At 43.2% G+C, this 24246-nt stretch overlaps 1 protein-coding gene across 1 annotated transcript in view; it reads right to left on the bottom strand.

Moving 5' to 3' along the window:
• cpxm2 (carboxypeptidase X (M14 family), member 2) overlaps nt 1–24246 on the bottom strand; it is a 162359-nt gene that overhangs the window by 10587 nt on the left and 127526 nt on the right. The window contains exons 12-13 of the mRNA XM_055646765.1: nt 11372–11511; nt 25–124 (exon numbers count right to left, since the gene is read on the bottom strand). Coding sequence (XP_055502740.1) covers nt 25–124; nt 11372–11511 — 240 coding nt within the window. The remainder of the gene's footprint in view (nt 1–24; nt 125–11371; nt 11512–24246) is intronic.

Below are 24246 nucleotides of genomic sequence, written 5' to 3'. Positions count from 1 at the left end.
TAAAGAAGAAATATATTTTCTTACCTGTTGTAACATCATGATTAATGCCTTCAACTGATATGACAGCATTTGGAATGCCTCTCCCTTGTTTATCTTGCACTAAACCTTTGACACCACGATGGACCTGGTATAGATATAATACCAATACTGAAACAGATAAATCTAAAAATCTAAATAGTTCATTTGTGTATTTTACAGATGTTATTACTAACTAGGTGCCAAAGTGTTAATTTATACTATATTACAACTTCAGGAAGTCTTAAATGTACTTTGTTGTGGAACAGAACATTTTGCACACCATGATAGGGGAATAAGTATCTTTATCATTGTAGCCCACATCAAATTGCTACAATTGCCAACACTAATATAGTTAAATGGTCGATTTTTATATGAAAAGCTACAAATGTGCATTGCTCAGTCTTGGTCCAGCTCAGAACCAGGTAGTGGGAGTGGGTGTTAATCACGTACAATAAGTACATTTTACAATAGACTTTCCACAGTACAAGTACAAATTTCTTGAGGTTATACCTTCAGGTAGTATATACATTGGTGATGGGTGAAAATGAAATATAACCAGATGCAGACAAGTGCAGACCAGGGGATATATATCCTGATTTGATATGAGCGCTGAACAAAATGACTTCTTCTTTAGAAACATTCAAGATATAAGGGGGAAAGTTGGCGTGAAAGAAAACCCAATGTCCAGATTAATTTGATTTTTTTATAATAATAATAATAATATTTATTTATATAGCACTTTTCAACAAAACCAGTATTTGAACCAAAGTGCTTTACAAAGATTGATTAAATTAATTGAACAGATCAATGCAATAAATCCATACAAATCAAAAAAAGAGAAAAAAGAGAATAAGAAAAAAGACACAGAAACAGTACACTATAGAAATCAACATGAAACGTCCCCCCACAGCAGAATTCACTGTGAGGGAAGGCACCAAAAATAACCAGTTCTCCCCCTCATAGTCCACCCGAGGTCGGGGCCTATATCTGGCCTCCTCAGCCAGCCCGGTGTCTTCAGGCCCTCCTGCCGCGAAGCTGGACCATCGGCGTCGGTGAACATCCATCAGCGGCCTGGACTGAAGCGGCCGCTTCCCGACGCGAAGACTGCAACGACCAAAGTTCACAGGCCGCGCCGGCCGAACCTCCGACTCTGGCGATCTCGGATCCCAGGCTCCGCGGTGCTGTCGACGGTCACAGTGCCCCGGAGCTTACCGCAAGGCGACCCGGCAAGGCATCGCCCGCTCCTTGTAGGTGTCCCAGCATCTACACCGCCGTCGAAGCTGCAGTCCCCGCAGGAAACGCCGCTCCAGCGCTGCTCCAGTTCGTTCGTAGGCCGCACAGAGAGGACGAAGATGCGGTTCGGAGAAAAACCGCATCTCCGACCAGGTAGGACTGGGGTTAAAAATAATTTCCCCCTTCCCCTCCCCCACCCACCACATAAAAGAAGACCTCCAACAGGACTAAAAATAAAAATAAATAAGGGTGAAAGGACGGACTGCAGGAGGAGCGGCCATACACAACGGCGCATCACCCCCGCAGTCCGCCATCTTAATTAATTTAAATTCCTCAGCTGCCATAGTAGGATTCGAACTTGTGACCCTCTGCATGAATGGTGCACGAATCATCAATTTCCTGTCCGCTGGCAGATGAAGTGGAAGTGGCGCGGCAAGTGAGACCTTGAATTAATCCTGGTAAATTCATCTTTCACATTGCTGAGGACACATCTGAGCTAATTCCATGCATCTGCACTCTCAGAGCAGAGGCAGTGTATGTAGGAAAATTGGCACCCGATTTACAGAAATGCACAAATGTCCTGAAGGAATTGCATCCCCTACAGAATGGTGCTCCTCATTCAATTCAGATACACTATACTTCCAACACCCAACAACAGGGTTAGGATTTTGAATTTCTGTGGGTTATCTTTCCCCCCCCAAGTGAATAACTAGGAGAAATATATACAGCCATTTTATATCATCTAGCTTCAAACTTGGTATATACAAAATGTACCTTATTTTTGGAAATACTACAGCAAGGTTTTCACCCCAAAATGTAGACTAATCTTAGACTGGTATCCAAATTTCAAAACTCAGAAATGTTGCTCATCCTATTAATATACAGCAAAGTATTTTCACGTGCCTATTAATACCTCGGTAAATCCAAATGAAATGCACTGGTATAAGTCATTTCTAGTTAATGTATTGCCACAGCACCATAATATTATGAGATATGGGTCAGCACCTTCACTGCATATAAATGCACTGATTTATATGGAGGGCCAAAGAGTGGAAGACAAGGTAATAGCTATAATTTTACCTTGAGGAAAAAAATGTCCTGAAGGAATTGCAAGGGATTACTCATCATTGTAATTTTGCATCTTTGAACAGTGTATATGGGAAATGCCATGTGTTTTTTTTTTATGGTCATTCCCTTTGAATGTGCTATTATCACAAATCCACTTTTCTTTGAAAATTACTTTCGAATTGCTTAGGACCCCATGAAAATAAAAACAAATGAAAGTTTCAATATTTTCCTATTTACTCACGAGAATATTGAAAATGGAGAAATACTTCACGGCAGATCCATTTCTCTTCTTTACAGCTTTAGACATTTCCAATTTTTTAATGTTGTCAATGAAATTGTTTGTGCTATGAAATAAATTTTCATTACTTATAGATTTAAGTGAATGTAGGTATCAGAATTATGGAGGAAAACATTCTTTATACACAAATTGGTTGCAAGATTTTTAACCCGTTATTGAGTTTAGTATCTATGTTTATAATAAGGTACTAATGGTAAGATGTCACGTAGAATTAGTTTCTCAATACCTCATATCAATACAGTTGGAATGGTGTGTGGTTTAATCTTGTAAATAAATGCAAGGTGATTAACGAGAATAATTTATTACAATTGCAGTTAGTTATAAAATGTATTAAAAAATGTTTTAAATGGCATTACTTAATTTAAATGGTATAACTTCTTAAAAGGTATCGAAGGTTAGAAACATAGAAACATAGAAATTAGGTGCAGGAGTAGCCCATTCGGCCCTTCGAGCCTGCACCGCCATTCAATATGATCATGGCTGATCATCCAACTCAGTATCCCGTACCTGCCTTCTCTCCATACCCCCCCTGATCCCCTTAGCCACAAGGGCCACATCTAACTCCCTCTTAAATATAGCCAATGAACTGGCCTCAAACTACCCTCTGTGGCAGAGAGTTCCAGAGATTCACCACTCTCTGTGTGAAAAAAGTTCTTCTCATCTCGGTTTTAAAGGATTTCCCCTTTATCCTTAAGCTGTGACCCCTTGTCCTGGACTTCCCTAACATCGGGAACAATCTTCCTGCATCTAGCCTGTCCAACCCCTTAAGAATTTTGTAAGTTTCTATAAGATCCCCTCTCAATCTTCTAAATTCTAGAGAGTATAAACCAAGTCTATCCAGTCTTTCTTCATAAGACAGTCCTGACATCCCAGGAATCAGTCTGGTGAACCGTCTCTGCACTCCCTCTATGGCAATAATGTCCTTCCTCAGATTTGGAGACCAAAACTGTACGCAATACTCCAGGTGTGGTCTCACCAAGACCCTGTACAACTGCAGTAGAATCTCTCTGCTCCTATACTCAAATCCTTTTGCAATGAAAGCTAACATACCATTCGCTTTCTTTACTGCCTGCTGCACCTGCATGCCTACCTTCAATGACTGGTGTACCATGACACCCAGGTCTCGCTGCATCTCCCCCTTTCCCAATCGGCCACCATTTAGATAATAGTCTGCTTTCCCGTTTTTGCCACCAAAATGGATAACCTCACATTTATCCACATTATACTGCATCTGCCAAACATTTGCCCACTCACCCAGCCTATCCAAGTCACCCTGCAGTCTCCTAGCATCCTCCTCACAGCTAACACTGCCTCCCAGCTTAGTGTCATCTGCAAACTTGGAGATATTGTCTTCAATTCCCTCATCCAGATCATTAATATATATTGTAAATAGCTGGGGTCCCAGTACTGAGCCTTGCGGTACCCCACTAGTTATTATGGATAGTTCCTGAAAATGGACACAGAGGGTGATAGAGCAGAGCTCTGCGATTCTTCAAATCCCCTCTCTTGTTCTTTCACCATTTCATTTATATCTATATTCCCAATTATTAGTCTTGCATCTGAAGAAATGATGTCCTACTTTTGCATCCTGTTGAGGTGCCTCATAATTTTATGGACCTCAATGAAAACTTCCCTTTGACAGATGAAGTATAATTCAGATAAATATGAGGTGTTGCATTTGGTAAGACAAACCAAGGCAGGACTTGCATATGAAATGGAGGTTCCCTGGGGAATGAAGTAGAACTGTCAGACTCAGGGTACAGACACAAAGTTCCTTGAAAGTGACACAGGTATAGAGGATGGTGAAGCAGATTTTTGGCAGGCTTGCCTTCATCTATCAAGGTGTCGGGTTGCTTCACAGCTTGGCTTGGGAATTACTCTGGCCAAGACCACAAGGAATTGCAGAGAGTTGTGGATGTAGCCAAGTTCCATCACACGGACCATTGACTCCATCTATACTTCACGCTGCCCTGGAAAAGCAGCCGACATAATCAATGACCTGTCCCACACAGGTCATTCCTTCATCTCCCTGCTCCTCTCCACAGAAGATACAGAAGCTTGAAAGTATGCACCACCAGATTCAGGAGCAGCTTCTTCCCCCGTGGCACAGTTGCAGAGCAGTAGAGTTGCTGTCTCACAGCGTCAGAGACCCGGGTACGATCCTGACAATGGGTGTTGTCTGTGACCATGTGGGTTCTTTCCTCCCACATCAAAGACATGCAGGTTAGCAGGTTAATTGGCTTCTGTAAATTGCCCCTAGTGTATAGGACATAGAACAAGAGCATGGGTGATCATAGCCAGCATGGAATTAATGGGCTGAAAGGCCTGCTTCAATGCTGTATTTCTTTGCTCTGTTATCAGGCTTCTGAACAGTCCTTCTACCCCATTAAGGGCATTGGACTGTGTCTAAGGAACTGATGCAGTACAATGCACTACAATCTTGAGAGCTATATTCTGCACTTGGTAACTTTCCCTATGTTCTATCTATTGTGCTTGAGTTTGAACCGATTGTATCTAAGTATGGTATATCGGATCTGTTGAGAAAGCATGCAAAAAAAAAAAGCTTTTCACTGTATGTCAAACAATACTCAATGAAGTGGGCGCATAAGTGGGATAATGTTGCTCCAGACACATTAACACGAGCATTTAGTGCCTCTGTTCATTCTTCTGCACTCACTGATCTTCACAATGGACTGTGTCATCCTGGAGTCACTCGTTTGTTACACTATGTTCATTCCAAAAACTTACCTTTCTCTACAGAAGATGTGAAGATGACATGTGCTTCATGTAGAATCTGTGCTGAATTAAAACCAAGGTTCTTCCGTCCTGAAGAAGGAAGATTGATCAAAGCTACTCAACCTATGGAACGTTTGAGTATTGACTTCAAAGGGCCTTTACCATCCTCCTCGCGAAATTTTTATATACTTACCTTAGTTGACGAATATTCGAGGTTTCCATTTGCCTTTCCTTGTCCAAATATTTCAGCTGCGATGGTTATCAAATGTTTAGATCAACTGTTTTCATTCTGTGGATTTCCAAGTTACATACATTCTGATAGGGGCACCTCATTCATGTCAAAAGATTTAAAGGACTACCTTTCTAAGAGAGGAATTGCAACAAGTAAAACAACACCATATCATCCTATTGGAAATGGTCAGGTTGAGAGGTATAACGGAATCATTTGGAAAGCAGTGAAACTGGCTTTAAAGTCAAATGATATACCAGATCAGCAGTGGGAATGTGTTCTACCAGATGCATTACACTCCATCAGATCTCTACTGTCAACTGCTACCAATACTACTCCACACGAGCGGTTCTTTAACTTCAAACGTTGTTCTTCTAGTGGTACTTCTCTGCCATCATGGTTGACGAGCCCTGGGCCTGTGTTGCTTCGTCGTTATGTCTGATTAAATAAGAATGAACCCTTTGTTGAAGTTGAACTGACTGATGTCAACCCTTCTTATGCAACTATCAAGTATCGGGATGGACGTCAGTCAACTGTCTCACTTGGTGACCTTGCACCATGTGGATCTTCTCCATCAGCTCCATCACTTCCTGATAACACTAATCGAGAACTTCCTCCGTCAGCTCTGTCACTTCTTGATAACACTAATCGGGAAGTACTTCCTCCAACACTTCCAGCATCCTCTATGGAAACTTCTACAAGAAATTCTAAAATTGAAAATCTAAATAACAATATGAGTGAAGTTGATGACCAAGCAATATATCTACCCCTAGCTATTGAAACACTGGTATCTCCTGAGGCTCCAGTGCTGCGACGGTCATCAAGACGTATTAAACCTCATGACCATCTCAACATAAATAGGAGGGGAGAATGAAGTGGGCGCATGTGCGCATGTGCGGAGCTCTTCTGGAGTGTGCGCATGCGCAGGACATTTCTAGAGTGTGCGCATGCGCAGGACATTTCCGGAGTGTGCGCAAGTGCGAAGTATTTCGGGCGAGAAAAACCTGCGGAATCAGCCATGTTTGCCAGACGTTTCTGAGTTTGTGTATTGCAGAAATAAGTTGCTTAAAGCTTAAATAAAGTTAAGTTAATTACGAGTAGTGAAAGTTTCATTTATCTCATAACACTCAACCTGAACTTAAATCTCAGTTAAGCACTCTGGTCGGCACTGGCGATTTGGGATGGAGGCCAGTTTTTATGCTGTATAGCTGAAATGCCTGAATGGCCGGGATAGAAGATTCAATCCTCAGTTTGAAGAGAATACTGGGCAGATACTTGAAGGAGAAGAAAATGGTAGGCTCTGGTAACCAAGCTGGTAAATGCAGCTGGTTAGATTTCTCTTACAGAGCACCAGCACAATTCGATGGGTTGAATGGTCACTTTTAGTGCTGAAATGGTTTGACAATTCTTTAATTATTATTCCATTGTCACGAACCATCTCTGACTATATGTGATAATGAGCAGCAGAACCCATTATAGTTTCCACTGTAGCTGCTTTACATCATCTTTTGATGTAACTGGGCCCTAAATAGAAGAATGAAGGGAAAGTTAATTATTCAGCGAGAGGGCACTGAGCGTACTGTAGAAAGCAGAACTGTTAAAACGTGTGTCAAATGCAGCAGATGAGGTGGTGACTCATCCCAGAAACCGTGTCTGTGCTTACACCAAGATAGATGTTTTGCCAATAGTTACTGTGTACTACAGTCTCCTCAACAAAGTGATGTATTTCCAGCCAACAGTGTCGTCACATCCCTGAACAACAGTGAAAGACTGAAAATAACTTAAAACTTGACATAATTTCCTGGCAGGGCACATGTCATGCCTCGAACAAGATCATGACTGACTTACCTTTACCATGAACAGATCTTAGAAAACTCAATGACTTAATCAGAGTGAAAACATGGCCTTAGATTTTGAAGAAAAAATAGTGAAATCTTTAAATATTGTTTTAGCCTTTTCATCTTTAGTTTAAATAGATATTTTGCAGCAAATGCTACACAACCCCGATTTGTTTACTTTGACAATGAGTACTTTGAATTTATCTTTACAGGTGTTAATGGGGCAGTTGATGATTTTGAAATTGAGATAATTTACATAACTTTTCCATCCATTTTATGATGTCGCTACCACCATTTTGAAAGGGATCCGTCGCAGAGTGCCCAAAGGTACCAACAATTTCATGCGTTCAGGGCAGGGCCGGATTTAGATGAAGAGAGGCCCTAGGCTGTTCCACTTGTGAGGTCCCTCCCAATCCCCCACCCCCACGACTAGAGGAAGATGGTTCACCAGATTGACACCGATTTGCAGCCGAGCATGGCCAATGAGATAAGGGGCTGGCAAGCCGCGCTATTTATTTATTTATTTATTGCCAGTGCTAGTGTCGAGTTATCGGCTTAAACATTATTATTCTGAAATGGAGGGCGAGGAAAATTATTGACGGGTTATTTAGAGACTACAGTGCGTTGTGACAGCATATGTAAGAAAGGCCTATGACAGTGTCAAAAATATTATACACCTTGCAGGGCTCTCACTTAATTTTTTTTTCCGTTGTCAGCCGGGCAACCTTGGCAGCTTTTTAAGTTGCCAAATGACAATTTAGGTGGTCATTTAAGACGGCGTGCGATAATGTGCTCGGATGAAGTGCGAGTTACCAGTCGGAATTATGCTCAATGAAGCATTCACATATTATTTCTGCTTCAAATAAAGTCACAAACTAAACATATTCACCAATCAAGACATGATATATACCACAATGACATGCAGCAAAATTATAATACAGTATCTCAACTCTTTTTACACATTGCAATGAATGCGATTTCTATTATTTCTTTCCACTTCCAAACAAAAATGTGGTTGGATTATTGGATTGATCAACCTATAAAACCTCCACTCAGTTCGCAATAACCAACCTGATCTCCTGGTGGCTCAACACTTCAACTACCCCTCCCATTCCGAATCCGACCTTTCTGTCCTGGGCCTCCTCCATGGCCAGAGTGAGGCCCACCGCATATTGGAGGAGCAGCACCTCATATTTGCTTAGGTAGTTTACAGCCCAGCGGTATGAACATTGGCTTCTCTAATTTCAGGTAGTCCTTGCTTTCTTCCTCCTTCCCCTCCCATTCCCAGCTCTCCCACAGCCTACTGTCTCCGCCTCTTCCTTTCTTCTTCCCGTCCCCCCCACCCTCACATCAGTCTGAAGAAGGGTCTCAATCCGAAATGTCGCCTATTTCCTTCGCTCCATAGATGCTGCCTCACCTGCCGAGTTTCTCCAGCATTTTTGTCTACCCATTCACACAAGTTCTGTTATGCCACTTTCCTCACCCACTCCCTGCACATAAGGGGCAATTTTACAGAGACAAGTTAACCTACAAAGCCAATGCGTCTTTGGCATGCGGGAGGAAACCCACACGCGTGCAGGGAGAATGTGCAAATTCAACACAGACAGACAGGATTGAACACAGATCCCTGGCGTATGAGGCAGCACGTCTACCAGCTGTGCCACTATATTTTGTTTTCCAACACACAAAAAATTATACGTTGATGACTTTGGTTACTAAAAAAATGAAAATATCCATTTTCAGTCTTAAATCTCCAAGTGACGCTATGTCCCCCTTTACAGCTACTGTATGTTTTAATTCAGTTCAAGACTATGGGGCTGTACATTGGCCATAAAGTTGCTGCCTAAAAGTGCCAGAGACCCGGAATTGATCCTGAATATGTGTGCTGTCTGTATGGAGTTTGCTCCTTTTCCCTTTGATCGCATGGGTTTTCTCCGGGTGCTCTTGTTTCCTTCCACATTCCAAAGGTGTGCAGGAACCTATTTCAGGCTCAACCCAAAATGTAATATTTTATTTTTGTCCAGAGATTCTGTCTGACCTGTTGAGTTACTCCAGCTTTTTGTGTCTATCTTCAGTTTAAGCCAGCATCTGCAGTTCCTTTCTACACACACGATACTATACGATAGAACTTTATTAATCCCAGGAGGGAAATTGTGTGTGTGTGTGTGTCGGTATATATATCACACACAGACACATATTTATGTAGTTATATATTCATATATAAATATACACCATTTTGTTTTCTCGTTTATAACATTGCTTACAGAGTACTATGTTTATATATTCTGTTGTGCTGCTGCAAGTAAGGATTTCATTGTTTTAACTGGGACGTGAGAGAATAAAATACTCTTGACTCTTGACTTACTCCGCTAATGTGTGGGATAGAACTAGTGTACGGGTGATCGGTGGTCGGCGTGGACTCGGTGGGCCGAAGGGCCTGTTTCCACGTTGTATCTTTAAATTAAATTAAAAACAATAAGACCAGAGGGAGTCTAAAGAAGGGTCTCTACCCAAAACATCACCCAATTTCTTCTATGCAGAGTTGCTGGCTGCTCCATGGAGTTTCCCCGCACAATTAAAGCATGGAATAGTCTTCACCCTACCATAGTTACCCAACCAGAGCGTAAATTTAAGGTACCTCTTTTTTCCCCAAGAACCCTTTTTTGCTTAAGTCCAAGTCAAGAGTCAAGAGAGTTTTATTGTCATGTCCCAGATAGGACAATGAAATTCTTGCTTGCTGCAGCACAACAGAATATGTGAACATAATACAGAACAGGAGATAAAAGTTCAGTGTGTCTATATACCATAGACCATATATATACACAATAAATAAACAGATAAAATGCAATAGGCTGTTATTGTTCAGCCCTCCACCACCTCCAGTTTCAATTCCATTTAGAATATTTTTGGAGGACCAGGAAACCAGAAGCAAGAGTTACTCCAGGGAGTTACTCCAGCTCCAGGGTCAGGGAGTGATTCATCGTTGGTTTTCAGCGGTTGCGGCGAGACGGCGACCGGACAGCAATGGCAGCCAGATCTCCCACAATTCAAAGCGAGTGAGAAAGTGCCTGACGCCGACCAGTTGCCGTGGCAGTGCGCATGTGCAGGGCGGCCAATGATGTGCTGGCCATCGTTGTGCGCATGTGCAGGGGGAGGATGTGTTGGCCATGGCAGTGCGCATGTTCAAGGCGGCCTGCCGTGCCGGCGGATGAGGAGCGAGTGGAGAGCGGAGCCCGGCGGCCCGGACACGGATACGGATGGCGGGCGGAGACGGAGAGTGACAGAGAGAGAGAGAGATAGAGAGGGATGCCCGCCCAGAGTTGAACGGCATGTGTCCTGCCTTGGCCGGGGGCCCCCTAGATTTCAAGGCCCTAGGCGTCAGCCTATGAAGCCTAGTTGTAAATCCGGCCTTGGTTCAGGGTCTCCTAAGATAATAACTGCATCATGTTTGACATTTTAAATCTCTTCTGGTTGGACTACATGTCAGCCCTGCACTGACTGGGGTGGTGCAGATGATAGAACTGAACTGGCACTGCAAGATATGTCTAAAAGTTCATGGGTGGCTTTCATCGATCCAACAATAAAATCTATCCACATCTCTCTGTGTGATTATGACCATTTTCCCCACACCCACCTTGCCACCAGGCTAAGCAGCATGATACCAAGCAGACTTAATCCCAAGCACTGCATCAAGAGGAATGTTTCGGCATCTTGCGCCTCAGCACAGATGAAGCGAGTGCATCAAAACCTCTCGAGTCTTTTCAGCATCAGTCTCCAACTCGTACAGTGATAATCAAACTCATATTTCTGCCCGTCAATATCCCCAATACTATGGTTTTGTTTGTCTTGCATTAGAATGGGAAATATTTTCAGAGCTGAAGCAATCATTGCCTTCACGACATTAATTAAAAAAATGAAAATATGAAGAATAACTTTCCCAGTACTGTGTACCTGTTCCATGAAAACAAGGAGGGATTCCCGATTATTTTCCCACTGCTCTGGCAGTTCGCTCTCATGAGGAAACTTGTCACAGCCCACGTACATAGATATTTCAAAGCAGTTTGTGTGCAGATAGCTGAAGTCATTCATACCTTTAATAATAAAAAGCAAGTTTTAGTTTCCAATGAGTATCTGGCCAAATATTTTAATGTCTAATTAAAACATTTCATGGTTTTCTCACATTTACGCGATATCATTAACATTGTTTCCCAATTATTTACACATTTGTACATTTATTTATTACTTCTACCACACAGTTAATTGACATTAATATGCAATATTAAAGACAAGAGAATGCATACACTGTTACTGACCTTGGAAAGAAAGAAGTGTCATGGTTGCTATTTGATGCTATTTTCTGAGTGTATTTCAAAAAAGGAAATATGATTTCATTGACTTGAAGCCTGAGCATAATTCTACCTGACAAGTTAGGTACAGATTGATGGACATTGCCCACTGATTAAATCCAGAGCTGATTTTGGTAATACAACATCAATAGGTATTAAATTTGTTCATTTCAGATAATAATATGGTTTCTCCCACTAACACCTTTTTTGGGCGGTCACGGTGACGCAGCAGTAGAGTTGCTGCCTTACACGAATGCAGCGCCGGAGACCCGTGTTTGATCCTGACTATGGGTGCTGTCTGCATGGAGTTTGTACGTTCTCTCCGTGATCTGCGTGGGTTTTCTCCGAGATCTTCGGTTTCCTCCCACACTCCAAAGACGTACAGGTTTGTAGGTTAATTGGCTTTGTAAATGTAAAATAAATGGTCCCTAGTGGGTGTAGGATAGTGTAAATATGGGGGGATCGCTGGTTGGTGCGGACCCGGTGGGCCGAAGGGCCTGTTTCCGCGCTGTATCTCTAATCTAAACCTCTTCGAGTTATACTTTTTGCTTCTTTATTACAACCCTGTCAACCTTCAACAATGATGACCCCTCGTGATTCAATCCCTCCTGCCTACCCATCTAACACATCTTCCCTCCTCACTATCTCTACATCTTAAGCGTGTTTGTCTTTAACTTCAGGTTAGTGTCCTGGACCACTAACTCTGCCCACTCACAACTGGCACTGCTGAGTATTTCTAGCATTTTTTTTTAGTTTCTCTCTGAATAATACCAGTTAATAAGAACACTAATGATCTACTTGGAAACAGTCACATTGGGCCGGATCATCTTGAAAGGGGTCAACTTCTTTAATTCAGGGGTGAGGAAGAGGACACACGTTTGTCAACATTTTGTTCAACCCTTCAATCCAGCAGGAACTTCCACAGGTGGCATTGAGCTCCTCCACGGAGTTCATCGATTCAATGCTTGGGTCTTGGAACCTCTTAGAATCATTGATAGGTGACTCTCCCAATGGCAACCCAGTAACTGGCTACATGTATCCTGCGGGATGGTGGGAGGTGAAATTAAGCAGTAATTGCTATGTGTTTAAGGGCCTGTCCCACTTACGCGACCTTCTTCGGCGACTGCCGGCACCCGTCATAGGTCGCCGAAAATTTTCAACATGTTGAAAATTCAGCAGCAACCAGAAAGACGCTATGACTCTTTGGAGACTTTTCACGCCCATTGGAGACCTCTCACGCCCATAGGCTGTATGGTCGTGAGAGATCTCCTATGGTTGTGAGAGGTCACCGGCGACATGTCGCCAGGGGGTCGCCTGTATGGTCGTGAGAGGTCTATGGTCGTGAGAGTTCTCCAAAGAGTCGTAGTGTCTTTCTGGTCGCTGCTGAATTTTCAACATGTTGAAAGTTTTCGGCAACCTATGACGAGTGCCTGCAGTCACCGAGAAGGTCGTGTAAGTGGGACAGGCGTGTAAGTTGGACGTGACGTAAAACTGGACTCCCAGCTCTTTCTCTCCTCCCCCTCCTCCTATATTCCTTCTTCTGGCATCACACTTCGCAACTCTTCAATCCTGTCGGGCACTTTCTGCTTTGATCTCCGGCCTTGGTTCCAACCATCTGTCCGACCCGATATGTCACCTATCCTTGTTCTCCAGAGATGCTGCCCAACCTGCTGTGTTACCCCAGTACTCCGTGTCCTTTTGTGGAAACTTCAAACCATTTTATTGGCTCAATGACAAACGGAAAATACCATAATCATTGGCACTGACTCATTGTTTTATTCTAGAACATGAAGGAGCCATCAACTAACAACAGGATATCTTTTCATTTATAATTTATTTGGCCTCACACCTATTATCCTGAGCTAGAAAATGGATGAAAGCTGGTATTCAAAACTTGGATATGTTATTGCCGATGTGTTATTTTCTTCCTTTGTAACCTACACTGCATACAGACATTTCAATCTCAGACTATTTATTAATATTATGCTGCCACCACTATTTTTCACAAACCTCGTGCAGCAAAATTATTTTCTGCATTTAATGCAAAAGGACAGGTAAGAGATAAATTATAGAAGTGGGGAACTTCATTAATCTTTGTTTTTATGTGAATGGTCTGATTCACACCCAATTTGAGGCATTTTAATACTTCTGCAATTCATCTCCTGTCATTGTTTATTTCTGAATGGTATGCTATTATTCTGCTGGACAGCGCGTTTTTTTTCCATTTAAAAGAAATTTTGAATAATAATATTGCTAGATTTCCTTCCCAGCCCTCTCTCCATGTATCCCCTCTCCCTTCTGAAATGTGCTATTGCATGGTAACAGGGTGGCGGCAGCCAAATGGCACCATCACGTGTGAGTTTATGCAGGCAATTCATACAACTGTGGATGATACAATCGTCACCTTATGTCTACACTGAAAAGCTTTCGAGGATTAGTCACAAAACAGCAAGTGGTAGCTTTAGCCTTGATCAATTGCCCATTTTTTCCCATAAGAGTAGTCAGTGTAGTTTCAGAAACTGTGAGTACTTCCTATGGCAGTGGAACTAATTTTTGGGAAATGGGCAGCTGTTGAAGATTTTCCAATTATATTCTAGAGCCCAGATCGTCAAGATACAAGGAACTGCAGAAGCTAGTTTACCAAGGAAAGACACAAAATGCTGGAGTAACTCAGCATATCAGGCTGTATCCCTAGAGAACATGGACTGGTGACATTTTGGGTCGAGACCTGAAGAAGGATCTTTGGGTCTGAAGAAAAATGCCGACACACATGTCATCTATCCATATTTTCCTTGGATGCTGCCCAAATTGTTGAGTTATTCCAGCACTTTGTCCAGATGATGTGTTTGCAAACAGTCATCAGCTGAGCTTAAAGTTACTGTTGACTTGTATGAGAAGATCCTTATATTCAACAAAGGTACTGTGCCAACCTGTCCCTGATATACAATGCTGCCCTCTGACAATAAATGTTCACTGAATGTGTTACGTATGCGCGGAGCAAGAACAACCTCGGTGTATGAAAACATGTCACAGCAAACAGGAAGTGTCGGCGCGAGATTCCACAGGGACCAAGCACGTGAGTGAGGGCGGACACCGAACGAGTGGAGCAAGGGTGACCTGCTTTGTTTGGACACTGATATTGATGGACTGCATTATAGACAACCAAGCACGTGTGCGCGTTCACGGTTGGTGAGGGGTTGTGGTGTCTACATCCTCAATATGGTTCATCAGTGTTACAGTTGAACAAAGGGGACTATGGAGCCATGAGGGAGGAGTTAGCCAAAGTTGACTGGAAAGATACCCTAGCAGGGATGACAATGGAACAACAATGGCAGGTATTTCTGGGAATAATACAGAAGGTGCAGGATCAGTTCATTCCAAAGAGGAAGAAAGATTTCAGGGGGAGTAAGGGGCGACAGTGGCTGACAAGGGAAGTCAGGGACAGTATACAAATAAAAGAGAAGATGTACCAAGTAGTAAAATGAGCGGGAGGCAAGAGGATTGGATAATGTTTAAAGAGCAACAGAAGATAACTAAAAAGACAATATGGGGAGAAAAGATGAGGTACGAAGGTAAGCTAGCCAAGAATATAAAGGAGGCTTCTTTAGCAAAAGCTTCTTTAGGTATGTGAAGAGGAAACAATTAGTTAAGACCAAAGTTGGACCCTTGAAGACTGAAAAAGGTGAATTTATTATGGGGAACAAGGAGATGGCAGATGAGTTGAACAGGTACTTTGGATCCATCTTCACTAAGGAGGACACAAACAATCTTCCTGATGTACTAGTGGCCAGAGGATCTGGGGTGAAGGAGGAACTGAAGGAAATCCACATTAGGCAGGAAATGGTGTAGGGTAGACTGATGGGACTGAAGGCTGATAAATCCCCAGGGCCTGATGGTCTGCATCCCAGGGTATTTAAGGAAGTGGCTCTAGAAATTGTGGATGTATTGGTGATCATTTTACAATGTTCTATAGATTCAGGATCAGTCCCTGTGGGCTGGAGGGTAGCTAATGTTATCCCACTTTTTAAGCAAGGTGGGAGAGAGAAAACAGGGAATTGTAGACCAGTTAGCCTGACATCGGTGGTGGAGAAGATGCTGGAGTCAATCATAAAAGATGAAATAGCGGCACATTTGGATAGCAATAACATGATTGGTCCGAGTCAGCATGGATTTACAAAGGGGAAATCATGCTTGACTAATCTTCTGGAATTTTTTGAGGATGTAACTGGGAAAATGGACAAGGGGGAGCCAATGGATGTGGTGTGTCTGGACTTTCAGAAAGCATTTGAAAAGGTCCCACATAGGAGATTAGTGGGCAAAATTAGGGCTCATGGTATTGGGGGTAGAGTGCTGACATGGATAGAAAATTGGTCGGCAGACAGGAAACAAACAGTCGGGATTAACTGGTTCCTTTCAGAATGCCAGGCAGTGACTAGTAGGGTACCGCAAGGCTCGGTGCTGGGACGGCAGCTATTTACAATATACATCAATGATTTAGAGGAAGGGATTCAAAGTAACATTAACAGATTTGCAGATGGCACAAAGCTGGGTGGCAGTGTGAACTGTGAGGAGGATGCTATGAGAATGCAGGGATATGTTCCCGATGGCCATGGCAGTTTAGGGATAAATGTGGGTTACCCATTTAGAACGGAGACAGATTATTAAAATGGTGCACTTTTTCACACAGAAGTGGGATCTGTGGGTCTGTGTAATCCTCTGCCTCAGGTAGGGCGTGAAGAATGCGAGGCAGGTTCATAACTGGATACTTATAGGAGCAAAGAGAGAGCTAGATAGGGCTTTTGATCCCCTAATAAAGTTTGTGGTAGTCAAGGAGATATGGGGGAGAAGGCGGGAAATGGAGCGGGGGCTTGTATACTGATTTAGGGGGGATGATCAGCCATGATCACACTGAATGGCGGTGCTGGTTCGATGGGTCGAATGGCCTACTCCTGCACCTATTGTCTATCCCTCCCTCCCTCCCTATGAGGGGAATGGAGAGGAAAAGAAAAAAAAATCAATCTGTACATTCTGTAGAAAACAGTGAAATGACTCCCGCTGTACATTCTGTTATGTGGCCTGGTCCCCGGTCGACGTTGTGGACCGCTGCATGGGAGCATCTTCTATCTCGATGTCTGCTTGATCATCTGCTGAAGAGGTCAGTAGATTTGGAAGTCCTTCATCACGGTGTTGTATCTGTTGTTTCACCTGTTTGAACGATGGCTTTGTCTGCCAGGGGTGCTTCGGTCTCTTCCTTGGGTGGTTCATCAGTTCTCTGGTGTACATGGTCTAGATATCACCTGACCACTCTTCCGTCTAAGACTTCTAGTTCAGCCACTTGACTGTTACAATGCCGGATGACGGCTCGTTGCCAGCTTTCTTTGTGAGTGAGTCGAGTGTCGACTTTAGCCTCAGTGCTAAACGTTGGCAGCTTGGTGTGGGTATAATTGTTCTGCTTCATGGCCTTTTGTTTGTTGCATATATTTTCTTTGATGATCGGCTGTAGAAGTTCGAATCTGGTACGTAAAGGGCGTTTGAACATTAATTTGGAGTAGTCCGGTAATGGAAAAGTAAACAACTTAATTTCGTCATCATGTCACATTGTGTTTGTTTCATGAGGCCTCGTTTCACCGTTTGCACTGTCGCTCAGCAAAGTCCATTTGATGCGGTGTGATATGGAGCTGTTGTCAGCTGCCTAATACCATTATCTCTACAAAGTCCTTGAATTCTAAACTTGTGAAAGCCAGGCTGTTGTCAGATACAATCATTTCCGAAATGCCAAATGTAGCAAAGACTGATTGTTATTTAGACCCAGTATTTGCCGATGTATACGACATCTGAGTAGGTAGCACCTCTATCCACTTCAAATAGGCATCAACACTAATCAGAAACATGTGTCCTCAGAACAGCCCAAAATAATCAATATGAATGCGCTTCCACAGGGAATCGGGCCAAGCCCATGGTTTAAGGGGAACCTTTGGGGATGCATACTGTGTTGTCTGACAATGGGACAAGCATGTACCATATTTTTGGTATCAGTATCAATTTTAGGCCACCACATGTAGCTTCACGCCAGTGCCTTCATTCTAACAACACCAGGATGGGCATCATGCAAGTCACGGAGTATGCGCCCTGGCCTTGAGGAGGAACAACCACTCGACTGCCCCATAATAAACAGCCATCCTGTAGGCTCAGTTCATGCTGCTGTGTCGGAAATGGTTGAACCTCTGGTGAAGGGCTGTCGGACCAACCAACCTGTAGAGCCCTTTTAACCTGCGACAAGAGTGGACCGCGGGCTGGCCACTGCCTTATGACGTGACTCTTGACTGACGTTTTATCTAGGCTTTGCAAGAGGTGAACAGCCTCGAACGGAGGTACACCAATGACTGTATTCTCAACAATTGGTAATCTGCTGGGGATATGCAACAATGTTTTCTTTTCTGGGGATATACTTCATTGTCTAAGAGTAAGCAGATGGAGATAAGGCCCATTGTTGCATTCTCGGTGATGACATCTGTTGGATACCACGTGTCTCTCCCATCAAGCCTAACACGAGCTTGTGGTCTGTGTGGAGCTCAAAAGGATGCCCAAATATGTACAAGTGGAAAGCGTTTGATGCCAAACATAATAGGGAGGGCTTCTCGATCAAGTGGGGAATAATGAATCTCCGCCTGAGACATTGTTCTTGATGTGAAAGCCACGGGCTTCTACAGTATGTGCCGCAGGTATTTGATGCAGAAGGACGGCACCTCCTCCATATGACGAGGTGTCATGTTTTGGGGTTATACGTTTTTCTGGGTCATAATGCACCAACACTGCAGAGGAACAGTGGGCTGCTTTTATTTGTTGGAATGCTCTTAGCTCAGCATTCAACCACACCCACTGCTGGTCCTTCTGGAGTAATCAGTACAAGGGCTTCAACAATGTAGCCAACTGATTTATGTACTGATTGTAATGTGTAACTAGCCCTGTGCAACATTCTGTGGGCTTGGGCTTGGGGCCTCTTTTATGGCTTTGATCTTGTGGCCCTGGAGAAGGACCCTAGTCTTATCCACTCTAAAGCCTAGTTAATCGACTGTGTCAGCTAGAAACGTGCACTTTTTACTGTTTAGTGTACAGCCGGCTTCCTCCACGTGAGAAATTACCCTGGCAAAGGTTTCAAGATGGTGTGCCTCTGACGTACTGGTTACTAACATGTCATCAAGGTAAGCACACACATAAGGGATATCCTTAATTACGTTATCAATAAGGCATTGGAATAAATCAGGGGCAGAACTCACTCCAAATGGTGGTTGTTTGTAATGAAATAGGCCCCTGTGTGTGTTGATTGTTGTAACGTCCCGGGACTCTGTGTCCTGTGTGACTTGATTATAGGCACGTTTCAGGTCTAATGTTGAGAACTGCTGTCCTCCTGAGAGGGATGCATATGTCTTCTATTCATTGTAAGGGATATGTTTCGTCGCTGTGTTGGTGGTTAGCTAACAGTCATTGCAAATGCGAATGGATCTGTCAGACTTGAGGACTGGCACAACCGCAGCTGTCCACACCGAGTACTGCACCGGTTTGACCATACCAATTTTCTGTAGGGGTCCAGTGCTTCTTCAACCATTGAGTGTACAGACGGGTTTTGTAAAATTCAAGGTCAGCTGTTGACCTCTCCTGACCACATGCCGGCCTGGTAAGTGGAGCAGGTTGCCATGATGAGCACATTCTGCGGTAAAAACTCCAACTACATCAACACTATCTCCGGTGTCGCTGCGGAACATTTAGTCTGGGCGCAGTAAATTTGGTATTCAGCATAATGACGACTCGCCTATTAAAGTGACGGCTGAACCTGTATCCAGTCTGGATTTCCGCTGTCAGCATACCATGTACGGAGGCTGGCTCTGACTTTTCATCCCAGGGGTTTTGAAAATGGTCCCCACGTCTACGTAATGGCCGTCTACTCGTGTGGAGTTGTGCATTGAAATTTGTCGTTTCTCCCGGCTCATTGCTTTGCAAAACGTATCTTCTTGAGGTGCCCTACCTTCTGACAGAACCTGCAAACTGTGTTTTTGTGCTTGCAGTCAGACCACTGTACTTGACTTTCACCACAGTGAAGGCACCTTTGTGAAGGGTGACGTGGTCGTCACTGTGAGTCATGGGTCGGTCAGCATTGGCAAACATTGACGTCTTCGTGAGGGGTGGTACTTGCTCCTGTATTGCCTGAATCAGCGGTGAGCGATTAGGTTGAAGCTGTGTAAGATCCTTCTTGACTGCTTCCCTAAGACGAGCCACAAATACACTGATCAAATCTGGTTCACCTTGTAAGTGTAGTGCATCAAAGTATTTACGACTGAGTTCGCCCAAGTGTTTACATCCAACTGAGTTGCGTTGCTTCCTCCAGACTCGCCGTTGGAGTCAAAATAGGTAGAAGTTGGATGTAATTCTTCCATTGTAGCCCAGTTTCAGGCGTTGATCATGCCATAGCTGCAGCCCAACATGGAGGGTGTGCTGAAAGCGGAGATGCCATTTTAACTTTGATCCTCGTCACCAAATGTTACGTATACGAGGAGCAAGAACGACCACGGTGTATGAAAATACGGGTTTGCTGAGTCACGGCAAACAGGAAGTATCTGAGCGAGATCTGGCGGGGACCAAGCATGTGAGTGAGGGCGGACACCGAACGAGTGGCATGAAGGTGACCCGCTTTGATTAGACTGATATTGATGGACTGTGTGATAGACAAGGAAGCACACGTGCATGTTCACGGCTGGTGAGGGGTTGTGGCGACCATGTTCACACTATGATTCAGAATGCAGAAGGCAGGAGAGTGGTGTTAGGAGGGAAAGATAGATCAGCCATGATTGAATGGAGGAGTAGACTTGATGGGCCGAATGGCCTAATTCTACTCCTATCACATATGGCCTTATGACCTTATGGATGTCCCTGGAAAATGTTGACCACCTTTCATTTCTCAAGATTAATTTCTCAGTGAAGGCAAGGCATTAATGGTCAAATTCACGATTGTCTTCAATCCACCTCACAGGATGATTGAGGATAATGGGAATATGGCTCTGAGACAGGCATGAGTTGTGTAAAGTAAGTGATGTCCATGTGAGGTTTCCATAAAGCAACATTAGATGAAAGACTTTGGAATTCTATGTGAAGAGAGCAAAAACCAGATAGAATGGAGTCAGACGGGATATGATAGGAGAGGGCAACATGTAAATGGTTAAAACAATAACATGCAGAGTGGAAATGAATGCTGTGAATTTGATGGCATATAATAAGAATTGGGTGAGATCTGTTTGAGAAAAGCTAACGATAATAACTTAAATAATATAATTAGAGCATCAGGAAAGGGTGCCAGGCACTGTACTTTAATCGATCTAATCTGTTGGGAAGAAGTTAAACAAAATAGACTCTTCTTCTTGCGAATGAAACATAAACCAAAGGAATAGTTAGATCTCAAGCCGGGTGTTGAGCAGCCAGGTTGTTGTCAAAATAGACTGAAGCACTGAAAATAGTATTTACTGTAGACTGGAACATGGATAAAAAAAGGTTGGGAGCCACATGGGGCAGGCACAGGCAAGCAGGACTAGTTCAGTTAGGCAACTTGGTCGGCATGAACAATTTGGGCTGAATGGCTTATTTTTTCCCATATAGCTACATTACCCTAAATACTTTAAACTTGATAGAAGCAAGAGAGGAATAGATTGGGTGGACAGTCAGAACCTTTATTCCCATGGTGGAAATGTTAAAGACTGGGGAGGCATGGCTGGAAGATGAAAGGGGTAATGTTTAAAGGGGAGGTGTGTGGCAAGTATCTTACAAGAGGGTGGTGATTATTCGGGAATGCAATGCGGTGGTGGTGAAAGCAGATGAGACACGGGCTTTTGAGGGGCTTTTACAGCACATGGATATCCTGGGAATGAAGGGATATGGATTATGTGCAGGTAGAAGTGACTAATTTGGTGCAATGAATAGTTAATATGAACATAATAATAATAATACTAATAATAATAAAATGAACTAGAAGTGAATAGTTTGGCACAGTCATTGTGGGCCAAAGGGTCTACTCCAGTGCTGTTATGTTCTTTATTCTACATCACCGTGGCCTAAAAACAAAACTTCCCAGGCCTTTACTAGGTAAAGTTATCATTGGTCATTGGGCTGGTTCAGGAATGCCGAGCTCCTGTACAAGAAGGGACAGAGCCGGCTGCACTTTTTGTGAAGGCTCTGCTCCTTCGACATCTGTAGTAAGATGCTGCAGATGTTCTACCAATCGGTGGTAGCCAGTGCCATCTTCTTCGCCGTCATGTGCTGGGGCAGCAGGGCGAAGGTCGCGGATTCAAATAGAATGAACAAACACATCAGGAAGGCTGGCTCTGTCCTGGGGGCGGAATTGAATTCATGGGAGGTGGTCTTGGAAGGGAGGATGCTCCTCAAACTGCGGAGCATCTTGGACAATACAGCTCACCCCTCCATGACACACTGGTCAACCTGAGGAGTACCTTCAGCAACAGACTGGATCCATCAAGATGCAGCACAGAACGCCACAGGAGATCTTTCTTCCCTGTGGCTATGAAATGGTACAACTCCTCCCCTTCTGTCATGGGGTAGACTGAGATTGACGCCCCTCCCCCCTCCCCCATCCCAAATCTTTGCACATCCCCAATCTTTTCCACTCGTCACTTTAATTTGATGTTTCATGTATCTTGTGTTTTTATGACTGTTGGCAGATCAATTTTCCTCTTGGGATGAATAGGATGGGAAGTTCTATCATATTGTATCATATCATCAAAGCCACACAAAGCTGCATTAGCAGTGGGGAAAATGAGGTCACATTTTTTAGAGTTTGTCTGCTCTTGACTCCAAGGCGTGGGTTTGCTCCGCCATCGGGCATGCAGTTGGGGGTAAATATCGCTGATACACCCTTGCAAATATAGGCAGTTTAAGGCAGTTATACGTCATGCCGCAATGTTGGCATGGGATTCTACAATGGAGCCAGGGAAATGAGATGCCAATCCACAAAAGTTGTACAAGTGGACGAGAGTTTAAGGGATTTTGGCAACAATGTGTGAATTTCAATGACAAGGATGCAAGGAGAGGGAAGAACAGGTCATGTTTGTTCAGATTACAAATGGCAAGCAAACAAAAGTAGGACCTCCAATCGATAGAGACAATGGTTGTGATAGGGATTAAAGCTACAGATAAAAGATCCTTTCCATTTTAATGGAAAATAGAAATTCTTCGCCAAGGAAAAATTAATGGCTGAAGAGAAAGGAGCTTGATTTGGATGATGCAACTATGCAAATTTACTAGCGATGGAGATGGTATCAAGTGGGTGAAACTGACCTTGGGCAGTCGCATTATTGGATGGTGGTAAAATCAGTGAAGAATAAAATTAGGCAGGATAGAAATTCCTCTTGGCATTGAAATTGCCTTTTGGTAATTGAGTCATCATTAATTCCCTATATTCTAATTTTGATTGATGCCTTGATGTAGAGAAATATTTTGTACGGGAACTTTCAATATGTTGCAAGACGTCATTTTTTTACAGAAACTCAGGTTAATTTGTGTTTATCAATGAATGTTATAAGGTCTCAACTGTCCAATGATTGTACATAATGGTTGGATTTATTGCAAATATAAATTATACTAAACCAATTAGGTCAAACTCGCCAATAGAAAATTGGCTGCATTTGATTTTTTCAGTTTCTTACATTTAATAAAAAATTCCAGTAGACTGGATAGCAACTAGTTTTGAAAATAATTTTCTTCTGGACAAAAAAGATAAGCAAATATATTTTGTTACTTGCACTGTGGTTCTCAAAGTTGCCCCTTAGGTCCCTTTAAATCTTTCCCCTCACACCTTAACTCTGTGCCATCTAGCTTTAGACGTCCCTACCCCCGAAGGGAAAAGACTGTGACTAATCAGCTTATCCATGCCCCTCAAGTTTTTTATATGCCTCCATAGAGTCATCCCTCAACCTCTTATACTCCAGTAAATAATGTGTCAGCCTCTCCGGCCCCTCCCGATAACTCAAGTTCATTATTTAAAAAAGTCGAGATATCCGGTATCATGTTGTATTTGCAGGTGGTACCTGGATAGGTAAGTGCCTGTGGGAACTGTCTGTACTCAGTTCATACCCACTTCTGAACCCACCCAATGTTCAAGAGCATAGTGGAAATATCCACCTGACAATAGGCATGCATTAAAAAAAAGATTTCAGGACAACCAATGCAACCTGTTCCCTTTGCTGCAGCTGAACATAGCAAACCCATAATGATTTAATCATGACAATAGAATCTAATAACATGAAGAATTATTCCTTTCTGATACTATCTTAATCGGCATGGGCAAGGTGGGCTGAAAGGCCTGTTTACATGCTCTATAACTCCGACACTTTTATCACATTGGAAGTATTAAAAAGGAGGGTCAATGCGGGATTATATTGTCATTTTGGCGTAGATTAAAAAAAAAGTTCATGTCTGTGT

Source organism: Leucoraja erinacea, chromosome 15, assembly GCF_028641065.1.
Source record: "Leucoraja erinacea ecotype New England chromosome 15, Leri_hhj_1, whole genome shotgun sequence".
In the NCBI taxonomy this organism is placed as follows: Eukaryota; Metazoa; Chordata; class Chondrichthyes; order Rajiformes; family Rajidae; genus Leucoraja; species Leucoraja erinaceus.
The sequence above is the reverse complement of the archived record's forward strand: the minus strand, read 5'-3'. Positions and strand labels throughout refer to the sequence as shown.